General features: G+C 36.8%; 2 protein-coding genes and 3 pseudogenes across 3 annotated transcripts; 4 read left to right on the top strand and 1 right to left on the bottom strand.

Annotated features, from left to right (window-relative positions):
• The first annotated feature begins 392 nt into the window (after positions 1-392).
• LOC111308238 (dirigent protein 4 pseudogene) lies at positions 393-1,427 on the top strand (annotated as a pseudogene).
• A 698-nt stretch (positions 1,428-2,125) lies between these two features.
• LOC111308237 (dirigent protein 15-like) lies at positions 2,126-2,980 on the top strand. Its single transcript, XM_022906549.2, has one exon. It carries the CDS (start codon positions 2,160-2,162, stop codon positions 2,727-2,729), a length of 570 nt encoding a protein of 189 aa, XP_022762284.2. The 5' UTR covers positions 2,126-2,159; the 3' UTR covers positions 2,730-2,980.
• Positions 2,981-3,918: 938 nt separating this feature from the next.
• Positions 3,919-4,787, top strand: LOC111308235 (dirigent protein 23-like). Its single transcript, XM_022906548.2, has one exon. The coding sequence runs from the start codon at positions 4,111-4,113 to the stop codon at positions 4,663-4,665; it is 555 nt and encodes a 184-aa protein (XP_022762283.2). The 5' UTR covers positions 3,919-4,110; the 3' UTR covers positions 4,666-4,787.
• Positions 4,788-6,508: 1,721 nt separating this feature from the next.
• On the top strand, positions 6,509-7,817 carry LOC111308234 (dirigent protein 22 pseudogene; annotated as a pseudogene).
• Positions 7,818-8,768: 951 nt separating this feature from the next.
• LOC111308763 (translocase of chloroplast 120, chloroplastic pseudogene) lies at positions 8,769-13,771 on the bottom strand (annotated as a pseudogene). Its single transcript, XR_016328760.1, has 2 exons — positions 13,616-13,771; positions 8,769-13,271 (listed from the first exon to the last, which is right to left on the bottom strand). The product of XR_016328760.1 is annotated as a translocase of chloroplast 120, chloroplastic pseudogene (transcript).
• Between the last annotated feature and the right edge of the window lie 186 nt (positions 13,772-13,957).

Raw genomic sequence — 13,957 nt, 5'->3', positions numbered from 1 at the left:
TCTCAAGATTTTCTATTATGTTTCGAGACGAAGAAAAAAAAAATACCACCATCCACAAGGAGTTTTGACCAATTCAAAGAGTATACTAATACAAACAGATCTTAGACAACATGATAGGCGTCACGATCATAAATTATGAATTTCAATAAATTTATTCTTATTCTTTGTAAGGCTCTTTCGGTCGAATTTTAAAATTTAATCACAGCTAAGTTCCCGTAATTTCCCATTTATTTTGGTTAAATTCCGACTTATATAAATTATTTTTTATTTTTTATATTTTAAATTGTTAAAATTTAAATTTTAATTATTAAAAATAAAAAGTTTAATATTCAACCAATAAATTATTTTTTTATTGACAATAATTGTTGTATTAATTTATATAAGTACTCTTATTAAAATTCGTATGCAATTAGTTAAACTAATTTTGTCCGCGTGTGATCAAGATTCCTTTTCTTAAAATATTATTCGAGAGAAATAAACTCATTGTATATAAAATATTTTGGACGATAAATCATTTAATGATTGGTTTTCTGAGTATAAAGTTCTTGTTTCCTTAACCAAAATGAAGTAAATCAACTAGTATTGTCTACATTTTACTCCAACAATTACTACATACAATTAGGAGAGCAGAGACAATGAGAAGAACATCGATGTTGACTTGGATTCTGATCCTCTGCCTATCCATGGTACCAGTGCATAGCCAATACCATTCTCAGAGCCTGCCATTGGATCCCAAGGCAGAGAAAGTCACCAATCTCCACTTCTTTTTGCATGAGACTCTCAGCGGTAAAAACCCTACAGCAGTCATGGTAGCCAGGCAAAATCACAAGCAAAGACAACAACTCACCAGTGCCATTTGGCAGCGTATTTACCATTGATGATCCCCTCAAGACAGGTCCCGATCATAACTCAGAGCTGATCGGAAATGCTCAGGGGCTTGGGGTCTTGGCCGGCAAAAATACAACGACCGTGGTGTTGTACTTGGATTTTGGATTTAGCAAGGGTAAGTTCAAGGGCAGCTCTATAAGCATATTTTCGAGGAATCCCATGACAGAGAACGTACGTGAGCTTTCCGTGGTCTGAGGTAAGAGGAAAATTCAGGATGGCAAAAGGGTTTGCACTAATTCATACTTACTTTCTAAATCAGACCAATCTCATTGTTGAGTATAACGTGACTGTAATTCATTACTAAGATGATATTTGAGACTCAATTCTCTTACGTTACAAGTTTATGTTTTTTTTTTTTTTTTTCTCTCTAAGGTTTCATGCTGATTGCTTTAAGCATTAAGGGCAGATTGTTCACTGTGATGGGCTGAATAAATCACTTGTATCAACTTGTTGGACCTTTTCTAATAACAATTTCTTTGTTGTTCAAATCGCAAAAAGCAAAATCATTTGTGAGTGATGCAGAAAACAAATTAGTAACGACTTTTATTTTTATTATTAAAATTTATTGTATCAAATTAATTGATAATTTTTTTAAGTTAAAATTTAACTTAATTGATTTTTACAATCATCTTTAAAAAATAATATTTAATAAATTTAGAATTTAAAAAAAACTCCACTTGATTAGAAAAATGTATTAGAAATTTAATATCTTGATCTGAATGTAATATTAAAATTCTTATACTTGATAATCATACTTTTAAATACATCAACTTACAAATATACTTTATTACATAGTATAAAGTATAAACTGTATATGTTCAGTTGCTTGATTAAACAAAATGCAACTTGAAAAACTTGTATGAATTTTAATTTTAAAGTTGCCCTCAATTATCTCAAGAACCGAATGACAAATACTAATTATTCAGGAGAAATTAATGGAGAGAGAGAAGTAGCCGCCATCTCAATTTGGCATATTGCTTATTTGTAATTATTATTTGTAATTACCATTAAAAATCTGACAATTTATTTCTTTAACCCTAATATCACAATCAGATTTCCTTTTCTTGAATTGTATTTGACACAATTGTAACAAAATCACAATTCACAAATGAGAATTTCAGGAATTTCCAAATTAGTTTTGCCGGAAATGGTAACAGTATCATGGGTTTTAACATCCAGCACAAATTCTATTTAAGCCCTACTGGTACAGCCACAGCAAGAAGCCTGAAACCAAATACTATTATTGAGGTAAAAAATATTGTGAAGAAAAGATGGAAGAACAAATGATTTTTGCCTGGGCAATGATGTTTTGCCTCGCCATAGCACCAGTCTATAGCGAATATTATTACTCGAAGACAGTTACGCCTGGAGAAAAGGTGGAGAAGCTGACCCATCTGCACTTTTTCCTCCACGATATCCTCAGTGGCGAAAACCCTAGTGCAGTCATGGTAGCCCATGCTAACCTCACCAAGAAAGACAATTCCCCCACCCCATTTGGCAGCTTGTTTGCAATCGATGATCCCCTCACAATAGGGCCTGAACCAACATCGAGGGTAATTGGAAATGCCCAAGGGCTCTATCTATCATCCAGTCAGGACGCTAGTAAGTTCACTATAGTTATGTACATTGATTTTGCTTTTACGTCTGGCAAGCTTAATGGGAGCTCCTTCAGTTTGTTCTCAAGGAATCCGGTGACAGAGGCAGATCGTGAAGTGGCAATTGTGGGAGGGAGAGGTAAGTTTAGGATGGCTAGAGGGTTTGCCAAAATTAAGACTAGTTATTTCAATGCTACTACCGGGGATGCTATTCTCGAGTACAAAGTTACTCTGTACCATTACTAAACCAGAATACATACATCCAATCATGAGATAATAGGATTTTTCTAAGACTGAATAACTGAAATCATATTCGATAGTTGTTGTGATTATGTGAAGAGTAAAAGAATAATGCTTGTGATTGGACTTTCTGTTAATTGTCTATGGTTTATGAAGTCTGAAATTTATGATGGAAAATTGTACCCAAATGATCGAGAATGCGAGAGATGGTAACGCATACTATCCTTGCAGCCCGGTAAGGCAATAACCTTCCTAAATCATCAGGTTTATGAATGCTTCAAAATGGATGATAACTTGTTCATTGGTGACTAGTAACAACTGTCACAACTCAATGCTACAAGGGAAATTATCTCATATTATCCTTTTAAGGTATCATACAGAGGTTTTACATACATACATATACATATACATATATATATATATATAGATATAGACACACAAGCTACAATTTCAGAAGTTTTCAAAGTTCCAATTGTATTCGGAGCCGACCAGACTTTTGAATTCTTGGCTCTTTTTTGGTAAGAATGTGGAGGATCGACCCTGAGCCGTGGATTTCTTTCTATCAAGGCAGAGAAGTAGGTGGCATACATTATATTGACTATAACCATTTCATTTGAAAATCAGAGAACTTCCTTAAACTACTACACATATCGCATTGCTCATTTGGTTGAACTAAACTCAAATTTGCCAAGAAGCAAGCAATTGAGCTGTTGACTTTTTCCCCATTGAAAATTTCAAGAAATGTTTTTATTGTTTTTTATATAATTAAGTTCAGGAATGAAGACTTTGAACTTGAGATTACCTGTTTTGTGAAAATAGGACATAATAACTATTTTCCTTTTATTATTTTTTGGGAAATTTTTTAAAATGCTTATTTCAACTTATCAAGGACTTTCTTTTTCTATGATCATATTCAAATACTAAGAAATTGCGAAGGGAAATTGGAAAATGAAAATATTATCCCGATGGTTAAAAAAATCCAAGATATACAGAATTTTACGAACCTGGCCCAAAGAAACAAGTTCAATACTCCATGCTATGTATGGGCTACCTTCCCACGCCCATTGCATGACAAAAATTAGGGCGTCCTATATGCTAATTATGCATGTTACCTATTTGAGAACAGGTGGAACAATTAAATAAATGATTTAAATTATTCTTTTTGTTCTTCTCTTGTAGTTAAACTGCCTTCGAAGTATCAATCTTTTTCTTTTGGCCTATAATATCAATCTTTTTCTTTTGGCCTATAAAAAGATGCTGTAAAGTGGCAGATTGTTCAAAAGTTTCTCTAGCTACTTCTTCTTCTGTTTTTGCTTGAGAGATTTGCTTCAAATATTTGCTAGAAATTTGGCTCAAGTCTCTGCCACAGAGAGAAAAACAAGTGAAGATGGCCAAGTCAAACGGAATTCTGTTGGTCATTTCCCTAGTTATGGCGATGTTATGGGCTCAAAACTTCCGTGTAGAGTGTTGGGACTCAAAGCTTGAGACTAAACAAGAGACGGAGACCAATCTTCAGTTCTACTTCCATGACACAATCAGTGGTAAAAACCCAAGTGCCATTAGGGTGGCTCAAGCCTCTGACACTGAAAAATCTCCTACTCTTTTTGGAGCCTTGTTAATGGCGGATGATCCACTGACTGAGTCGCCTGATCCCAACTCCAAGCTGCTCGGCCGAGCCCAAGGGCTTTATGGATCAGCTGGGCAGACAGAGATAGGCCTAATCATGGCCATGAGCTTTTGCTTCACGGATGGGATATACAATGGTAGCTCTATAAGCATTCTGGGCAAAAATTCAGCTCTAAGTCCTGTTCGCGAGATGCCCGTTGTCGGTGGAACCGGTCTTTTCCGGCTGGCACGAGGATATGCAGTCGCAAAAACTCATTGGCTTGATTTTACAACCGGTGATGCTATAGTTGGCTACAAAGTTACCATTGTTCACTAGGATTAACTTGCGTACATTATTTGCCTTTTCTTTTCTTTTCTTTTATTGTAGAATTACTGTGTTCTGGTCTCGCTTCTTGTTCTAAATAAGATACTATATTACAGTTTATACTTTTTACTTAATGTTAATGTGCTTTTCTTTTTTCAATATATACATTAAAATGTAGTTAGTAGCCTAATTATATTCAAACTTCCGTTTCAAATATAAATGTTGTTCGAATTTAAAATTTAATTCAATTATTTCATGTAATCATATTTAAAAAATAATATTTAATAATTTCAAATTTTAATATTTACAATCTTTATCGCATTTCTTTTGTATAAAAAAAACTGCTGTCCAACTCTCAGTTTGCCAGAGATAAACTAAACCTCTTTAGTCACAATTGCTCAAATTTAATTGTTTATTATACTTTATATATAAAATTTAGAAATGAAACTCATGACTTTGAGCCAAATTATTGCGTATAAGTTTCCTTGCTTGTACATGAGTTGTGGCTTTGGAATTGTTGGTGCTTTGCTTTTACATTTGAGTTTTTGCCCAAATTAGCTTTGTTATTACAACCACGGAAGAAAAGGAGCGTGCACATCATGCAAAATGAAGTTTTATGGACTGCAATGATTCATATTGAATGTAAGTCCGACAAGAGACCTTAAATTTCCCTTTGTTTTGCTTGTTTGTTTTAATAATTTAACGTATTACATGCCAGATTAGCGTCAAAACAGTCTTTCGACTAGCTTTTGTTTTTTTAACCCGTGAACTGATTGTAGTTAAAATAATAAAAAATTTGTGAAGGATGGAAAGTTATAGTAGCATTATTATGTACTAATTAATAATGTTCAAAACTCTAAAAGTTACTTAATGTTGTCATGGGAAAGATAATTTTTTTATGAATGTTAGATTAACATAAATAAATTTGTTTAAATTGATAAAAAAAAAAGTGTTGTACGAAATTTAATAACTTCTACTGCAAAAAAAAAAAGTAATTAGCCATGTCTGATATATTATGAATGACCCTTAGAAGAAGGGTCAAATTAAGCTAGTTGATAGCCAATTAATTATTCTAGATTTTTACCAAATAATTTTCATCTAATTAAATCAATTTTGGGAACTTTTATGATACTCTCTCATTTAACACACGGTCCAAAAATTGGAAAGTGAACAAATTAATTAATCAAGGGAAATTTTTTATATTATTACATAATTGGAAATTTAGCTAGTTAATTTTCTCAACAGTGGAGAGGTTTTTTTTTTTTGTAATTTTTCCCATGCTTAATGTGTGGACATTGTAATTTGTGTATATGTGCCCAAGTGCCGCTTGCATTTGTCTTGTTATTCCAATTTGACTGTATCTAATTATAAAAGAGCTAAAGGGAACAATACTAATTAGATTTGATTAGAAGTGTTTGTGTGGCTTGTGTCGAATTATATCAAATCCACTTAACTTTTAAAGATCTTATTTGATGTTTGATTAGATCTATCAGATCCAAGAGGCTTTAAATTTTCAAAAAAATATATTAATTTAATTTTTAAATATACCTTGAATTTAGATTAAATTAATAAAAAATATTTTTATTAATATTTTTACTCGGACCCAAGTTCAAAATCCCTGTCTAAAAGCCCTGCCCGAATTGGGTCATGCCCACAGGCCGGACAGGTAAGTTGGTCCATGGACATGTCTAGTTGTGATTAAGGATAAAAAAGATGAACATAATTGGCTGCATTCCCGTGCACAAACTAGCCAGCTCAGACATGTCTTGTGACCCATGGGATTGGATATTGGCATCAAGAACTGGTATATCAAATATGAAATTGAAATTTATTAAGACGCTAACAAATCAGATTCAATATAAGTTTAAAATAATGCAAAAGTTATTGCTTCAGGGAATCTCCCAAGTTACATTTCTCGAGTGTATAGAGAATGCATGCCTAGACTGTGTTCTTAATTATTTGGCAAATACTAAAGCAACTACGACTGGCAAATGGCTAGAGCAACATCAGGATGTAAACCTCATAATTTTAAGATTACATATTAAACTGTATATCAATTATTTGGAATCATGAATTCTTTTCTTTTTCAGCTAAAAGGAAAAAAAAAGCATGATTTCATTAGAGATTGCAAATCCTTGCAGACACTAAAACTTTTGGTATTGATTTAGAAAAAAAAAAAAAAAAAAAACCCTCAAAACAACAAGTCAACAACAAACCCTCTCCAACCAAACCCAATACATATCACCAGTCACTCTACGGATAAATAAAGGGATTATAACACATTTGTCGTGGAGAAGGTATAACACATGCACAATATTATTTGAATACTAAACTACTAGTTTTAATTTAATCCAAGTTCCACCTAAAAGGCATTCCCAAAATGCTTAATTTTCTCAATACACATACCCTAACCTAGACTTCATTTGCAGTTTCAAAAGGAAAAAGGAGAGAACTAAATGGAAAAGCCTGCTGCTCTAACACTGATATTCTTGCTAGCCATGCCAAAGGGGCATTGCATTAATGAAGGGCCTGAGGAAGTGGATGAATGGTTTCATAAGCTTCCTTATGCAAAGGAAAAGGTAACCAAGCTTCATTTCTTCTTCCACACAGATTCGCAGGAAAGAACGCAACTTCAGTGCGTGTTGCCCACGCAACCACCACTGCTAAATCGGCAACTTCATTTGGTTTGGTTTTCATTATGGATGACCCATTAACAGAAGGGCTCAAACCCACATCCAAAGAGTTGGGTCGGGCTCAAGGACTGTATGCGTTTTCTGGGCAAGAGGAACTGAGTCTGCTGATGGCCTTTAACTTGGTTTTCATAAGCGGTGAGTACAATGGTAGCACTCTAACCGTTCTGGGCAGAAACCCGGCGGTGCCACACCGTGAGATGCCGATCATTGGCGGATCAGGCCTTTTCCGATTGGCACGTGGGGTTGTGTCAGCAAAGTTACGTTCATTCAACCTTACCACTGGTAATGCTCTCATCGAATACAATGTTGTAGTGATCCATTATTAAGTGACATTGATTTATGCGTGGCTTAAGCCTCTTTTTTTCTTGTCGAAATACTTTGTTCTCTTGTTGTATGGTTGTGGAATAAGTGCACTCTGTTTAGCCCTTTTTTATTTATGAAAAGATTCTCAATTGTTAGTTATTACCCTTATTCATGCCTGTTATTCATTAAACTTAATCGTGTTATTCATTCCCATCAAAATGTTTTTATTTGAGTAAATCCGAAAACATTTACATAAAATTAAAATTTTTATTTTTATTTGAGAATTGGTTCAGATCATGAATTGAGTATTTATTTATTTTTAAATAGTTCTCAGTTCTAACTCGTTAAATGTTATTGACTTGGAATTTTTATATATAATTGGAAGTACTTGATATTTTCCACCTAACCGAGCAATGGGCAAGGAGAATATTGTTAATCCTTTCCTTCAAAGTTTTCTTCTTAATCTAATTCCAGTGTGGTTAATTTCAAAGTGATTTGGTGAGAGATATATTTTTATTTTATAATTCCTTCTATGATAATCTCTGTTTTTTTTCTTATTTTATCACTTTTAACCATGAATTTTTCTTTCACTATCACTGCTAGTCAACTGGATTCTTAATATACAAATATTTAATGTGTCCAAAATAGAAAGATATACATACGAATAAAAGTTCACTGTCTTCAAATGTAAGTTTGGGGTCACATTTTAGGGACTCAATATCTTGATATTATGGGAACAAAGTGAAAATGACAATGAGGGAGCTTTCAAGAAGCAAGTGGGCATGCAATTATGGGTGGCCGTGAAGGAAGGTGTTAGGTAATGCAATGAGGACCGTAGAGAATAAAACCAAACTCCTCGTTCTGAAGTTTTCAAGTCCAGGAGAACTGATTTGAGCATTAACTTACGATGATGACAAAAACGTTTATCATACTTTCCCCTAATCGGCAGCCTATAACTCAGTTTAGCATTGATTTTTGGCAGCATTCTTCTTCTAGCATGAAATATAAAAAGACACACCTAACAAATTTGACAAGTATCTATTAGTGGTTCGAGGCACCATGTTAGCCTAGAATTAACAGGCACAGAAATAAAAATGGTGGTGAATGGGACCAACAAAATTCAAGAAGAACGAGTTTCTGCACTCACAGAAGAAATATAATAAAGGCAAGAGGACCGATTACAATTGAAAAGAAGCAATTCTTGAGCATGGGTTCATGGGAACAAAAATAAACTTATGCAAAATATCTAAGAAAGAAACTACAATCGCAATAATCCGAGATGATATTGTTGAGATTTTTTCTTTTTTTTTTAAAAAGGAAAATTATAGAAATTTCAAAACCTTACTTTCGCTTACTCTTGAAGACCACTGAGAGATGGCCATTTTAAAAATGTCCTATAACCGCATAGCTGCTATAGCACTTGTAACCTAATTTCCATCACTGTCCATACTGCATTTGTTTGGGATACTCAAGTAGCTTTTTCATTAGTGGAAGGAGAGCAACCAAGGCGAGCTGAAGCTGTTCCGAGCTATTCATTCGTATACTGACTTGTCCTGCACCTCTATTATTCAAATTGGCACGTGCTATTAAGTTTGTAGACCGTCCAACAGGAACCTGTGACTGTATATTGCATCCAATGGCAAGATCTCCGTGCCAATCCATGACAGAAAGCCCAAGTGTAGACAAGGAGCGACCCAGAGGGTAATCCTTATCCCTCAATTGTGCTTCCAAACTGCCCCCATAAGCAAGATCCCCACGACCAGTCATAGCACCCCCAGTCATGACTACTTGTAACCGCTTATTAGCAATCAATTTGTCTTCAACTTTCACCCCAGCTGATAATGCATCACCTAAGAGTGTAACTGAGATGCCAGCTGATGCCTTATTCTTCCTGATATTACTAAACCTTGTCTCACTGCGCAGAGTGTAGGCCAAGTCCTTTCCAACAGTCTGCATATCAAAACCTAATGAAGTTGCTTTACCTTCCCCATGCTTTAAAGAACTGGCTAGCTCCATTTGGACATTGGCATCCTTTTTGTCCTTCGTAATCTGGCCAGAAAATGAAATAGGATATTTATCTTTGGCAACGAACAATCTTTCTACATTAATACCTTCATAGCCAACATCATGATCCCAACCATGAGCATCTAGAACAGGCCTCACAAGCCAAGGGTTGGAGGAATCAAGGAAGCGATACCGATGAGTAGGATTATCAGAATCAAAAGAAACAGGTAAGGCCAAATCTGGCAAGGGAACTGGAACAGAAGATGCACCACTACTTTCTTCTTCTGCGTTTTCACCATACTCACTCGGCAGATCCTTATCTGCAGCAGCCATTTTCCTCATCATCTTCTGCCGCTTTTTCTCTTCCTTAAGTTGCTTTTTCATAAAAAGTTTTTCCCTATATTCTAACTCATCAAAATATGCCTTCTTCTGAGCTTTAGTAAGCTTTGCTATCTGTGCTTTAGTCAACCGCTTAAAAGGTGGCAACTCATCGTATTCTGATTCATCCTCTGAGTCTGAAGACTCATCCAAATCATCATCTAATCCATCGTCATCACCATACTGCTCTTCAGGCAGCTTAACTTGCGGTCTTGATTGAAGAAGAGACGAAAGAAGGAAAGGTAAAGGAGGTGTTCTTGTTCGAGTGGCAAAAGGCTTTCCTGGAGGAGTATCTTGCAACTTTAAAAGTGTGTTTGCTTCAGCCAGCATTTTGGATGCAAAGGAAAGCAACAACAAATGCGGCTTCCAAACCTGACCATTTGGCAACACTCTCTGGCCTGCCCTATTTGTTCTACATGCAGAGTGGTTCTCCACTAATGAAACAGGATTCATGAGCCGCATATCCCCAGCTGCCTGCCGAATAGCCTGCTGGACAACATGAGAGCGTTGAGTGACAAACATGTCATAACTAGAAGCAGTACCATTTGGACCATCAGGCGGAGCAGAAGCTGCATGAGTCAGAACCACAATCGCATTAAACCATATAGATGGACCAAAGATCTCAGTGATGGTGCGCAAGAGGGGCATATCACCAAAATCCCTGGTTTGCAAGTCCAACCTATCAAGATACAGCACAATATCTGGAGGTGTTTTCTTAATGAAATGCTTAACAGAGTGAAGGATCTTCTCGTTCTGGCGTTGGTCAGACCAGGAAGGCAGAAGGCCTGGTGTGTCAATTACACGCACCTTAATACCATGTACAGTACCCACAACATCCTGAACCTTCTTAGTACTGGTCTGGAAAGCATCAGTACCAAACTTGACTTCATCAAATATCGAATTAATAGTAGCACTTTTACCAACTCCTGTCTTCCCAAGGACCATGATTGTACAAGAGAAATCAAGTGGTTCATTTCCAACTGCCTCAAGCTGTTCTGCCATGGCACTTGCACGGTCAAAGCTGAAGGCACCAACTCGGCCTCCATTTCCTCCCCGGAGCTGCTCGGCTAATCCTAGTCTGTACAAAACCTGTGCCACAACAACATTATGAGGAGTCTGCCCAAGCCTATGTGCAAGCCGCAAAAACTTAACTCTAATCAACTGAAGCTTTTCACGAGTCTCATCACTCTCCTCAGCCTCCCTATTAGCAGGGTCTTCAATCTGTTGTGCCTGTGCCTGAGAGACAGAGCCATTTACAGGAGGCTGTTGCACCATCCTAGGAGCAGGATCCAATAGCGGAGCAGCACGCCCAAGGCCAGTAGGACGAGAAGGAGTAGCAGAGTTTTTAGATTTGACAGATGATGAAGACACTTGAGCAGGTGGAATTTCACGTTCTCTAATCACAGGGGTGCTTGGCTTCACCTCCTGATATGTATCTGCTTTCTTTCCAGACTCTTCCGGATCCAACAGCGGAGAAGCACGCCCAAGGCCAGCAGGACGAGAAGGAGTAGCAGAACTTTTAGATTTAACAGATGATGAAGACACTTGAGCAGGTGGAATTTCACGTTCTCTAATCACAGGGGTGCTTGGCTTCAGCTCCTGATATGTATCTGCTTTCTTTCCAGACTCTTCCGGATCCAATAGTAGAGCAGCATGCCCATGGACAGCAGGATGAGGAGGGGTAGCAGAATTTATAGATTTAACATATGATGAAGACACTGAAGCAGGTTGAATTTCACGTTCTCTGATCACGGGGGTATTTGGCTTCGGCTCCTGATCTGTATCTGGTTTCTTTCCAGACTCTTCAGCTTTTATAGCCAAAGAAGACCCTGGAGCATGTTGCACTTCCTGCACTAGAGTCTCTTCGAAGCTTTGCTTATCTTCCTGATCTTTCTCTCCTTTCTTTTTAGATTCTTCAGTCATACAATGAATATCTTGAAATTTATCCACCATTTCAACAGGAAGCCGAGATTGAAAACCATCATTAGCCTCTGTTCTCAAATCAGTTTTACCAGCCTCAATCTTGTCATTCCCCTCACCTGTAAACTTTTCTGAAGAAGATAAGTTTCCAAATTCCGGAGCAACTGTCCCTTCCACAGTTTTACTCAGCTCAGACAGCTTATCTTTCAGTTCATCAATCTCACCAATATAATTTATGTCCGTTGAATCTGATGAATCTTTTACTTGACCATTCCTGTTATCCTCTGCCTCCACAGCAGCCAAAGCCTTATTTATTTTTTCAACCTCATCTCCACCATCCACTGAATCCATACCAGCTGTGGCACCTTTTGCTTCCATATTCTCTTTTCCCTGATCTCCTGTTTCAACATTAGCGGACTTGTTATTCAATTCTTCAACGACTTCATTATCTTGGAGCTTGACAATCATGCCAGCTGAAGTACCAGCAGATTCCCCAACCTTTGTGTCTTGATAATCAGTAGCCAGTGCATCCTCCCTTGATTCCTCACCCTTACCCTCTCGGGGAAAAAACTCTAACTTGGATTCCACTTTTACATTCTCCTCCACCTTATCACCTTCCAAAGTTTCCAATTTTTCGTCTGTCAATGTACCCTCTAAATGTGTCTTATCAGCATTTACAGGCTTCTCAATGACTGTATCAGACTTCAGATTTCCTTCATTCTCATCACTCAAGACTTCTGTTTCTCCAGTACCACTAATTTCAGGTACCTCCTTTCCACCATTCAATTTATCAGTCCCTGCTCCCATTTCAGTCCCTCCCTCATCAATCTTATCAGCCACCACACCACCACCAACACTCTCCGCACCTGACAGTTCCTCCACTTTCTGCTCATCCACTGACACTCCCACATCCTCCTGAGGTTCAACCACACTTGTAACCACATCCTCCTGAGACCCCACCTTAGTTGGAACCCCAATAGCCTCTTCAAAGGTCTCTGCTTCAGGTTCTAAATTTGAATTCTTCAGTACTTCCTCTGAACCAGTGTCACCAAATATCTCACCATTTCCAATTGCATCGGCAACTAAACTGCCGTCCCCTAGTCCAGATTTTTCTGTCTGCTCCTGCAAATGCTCTAGTGTTCCAATTGCCTCCTGAAAAACCTCATCTTCCGCATCTGTTGTTTCATCGGTACCCCCAACTACCCTCTCCTCCACTTTCTCATTGGCAACCCTTTCTTCCACAATCTTATTATCTACCATAACAGAATCGTCAATCATTCCTACCCCATTTTCCATTTTCATAGATGTTGCTTCAAAAACCTAAATTCACCAAAACCATCAAAAGCCATTTTAACCAACATATCAATAATGAATAAACAATCACCAAAAAGATTTTTTTAAAAAATCAATAAAAAAAACCCACAAAATAAAAAACCTCTCCTTTCCCAAAATCCAAACATAAAAGTCAATTTTTTATCCACATGTCAACAAAAAAAATAGATCTTTCCATTTCCCTACCATCAAAACATCATTTTTCCAAAAATATCAGATCCCAAGCCTATAATAAAAGGTTCTCCCTATTAGGGCTTTCCGTAAAAAAAAAAAAAATTAAAAAAAGTAATAAATATAAATAATAAACAAATAACAGTAATAAAAAAAAATACCTGCTCTTTTTTATGCTACGGAGACTTTTAGATAGAGAAAGGAAGAAAAGGGTCCCTGGGTTTTTGTAGTACAATGAGAGGCAGATCAGAGAAAGGATCTTTGACTACGTGCGCTTTGGTTTCGCCTGTTTTCATAATATAAACTATAACTGCTTCGGCCTTTGGCTTAGCGGAAGAAGAGATATATTAAAATAATAGAGGATAAGAAGGTGCTTAATGGATGCGGGGGTTGTGATCAAACGGTAGGAGATGGTTCGTTGGTATCATCGTGAAAGACCCCGAATCATGGTGACGTGGACGTAAAAAAGTTTGCAAATGGCAAAAGAGAAGCCAAGGGATGTT

The sequence above is a fragment of the Durio zibethinus genome, chromosome 2 (assembly GCF_047325235.1).
Source record: "Durio zibethinus cultivar Kanyao isolate XHJ-2024 chromosome 2, ASM4732523v1, whole genome shotgun sequence".
Classification (NCBI taxonomy): Eukaryota; Viridiplantae; Streptophyta; class Magnoliopsida; order Malvales; family Malvaceae; genus Durio; species Durio zibethinus.
The sequence above is the reverse complement of the archived record's forward strand: the minus strand, read 5'-3'. Positions and strand labels throughout refer to the sequence as shown.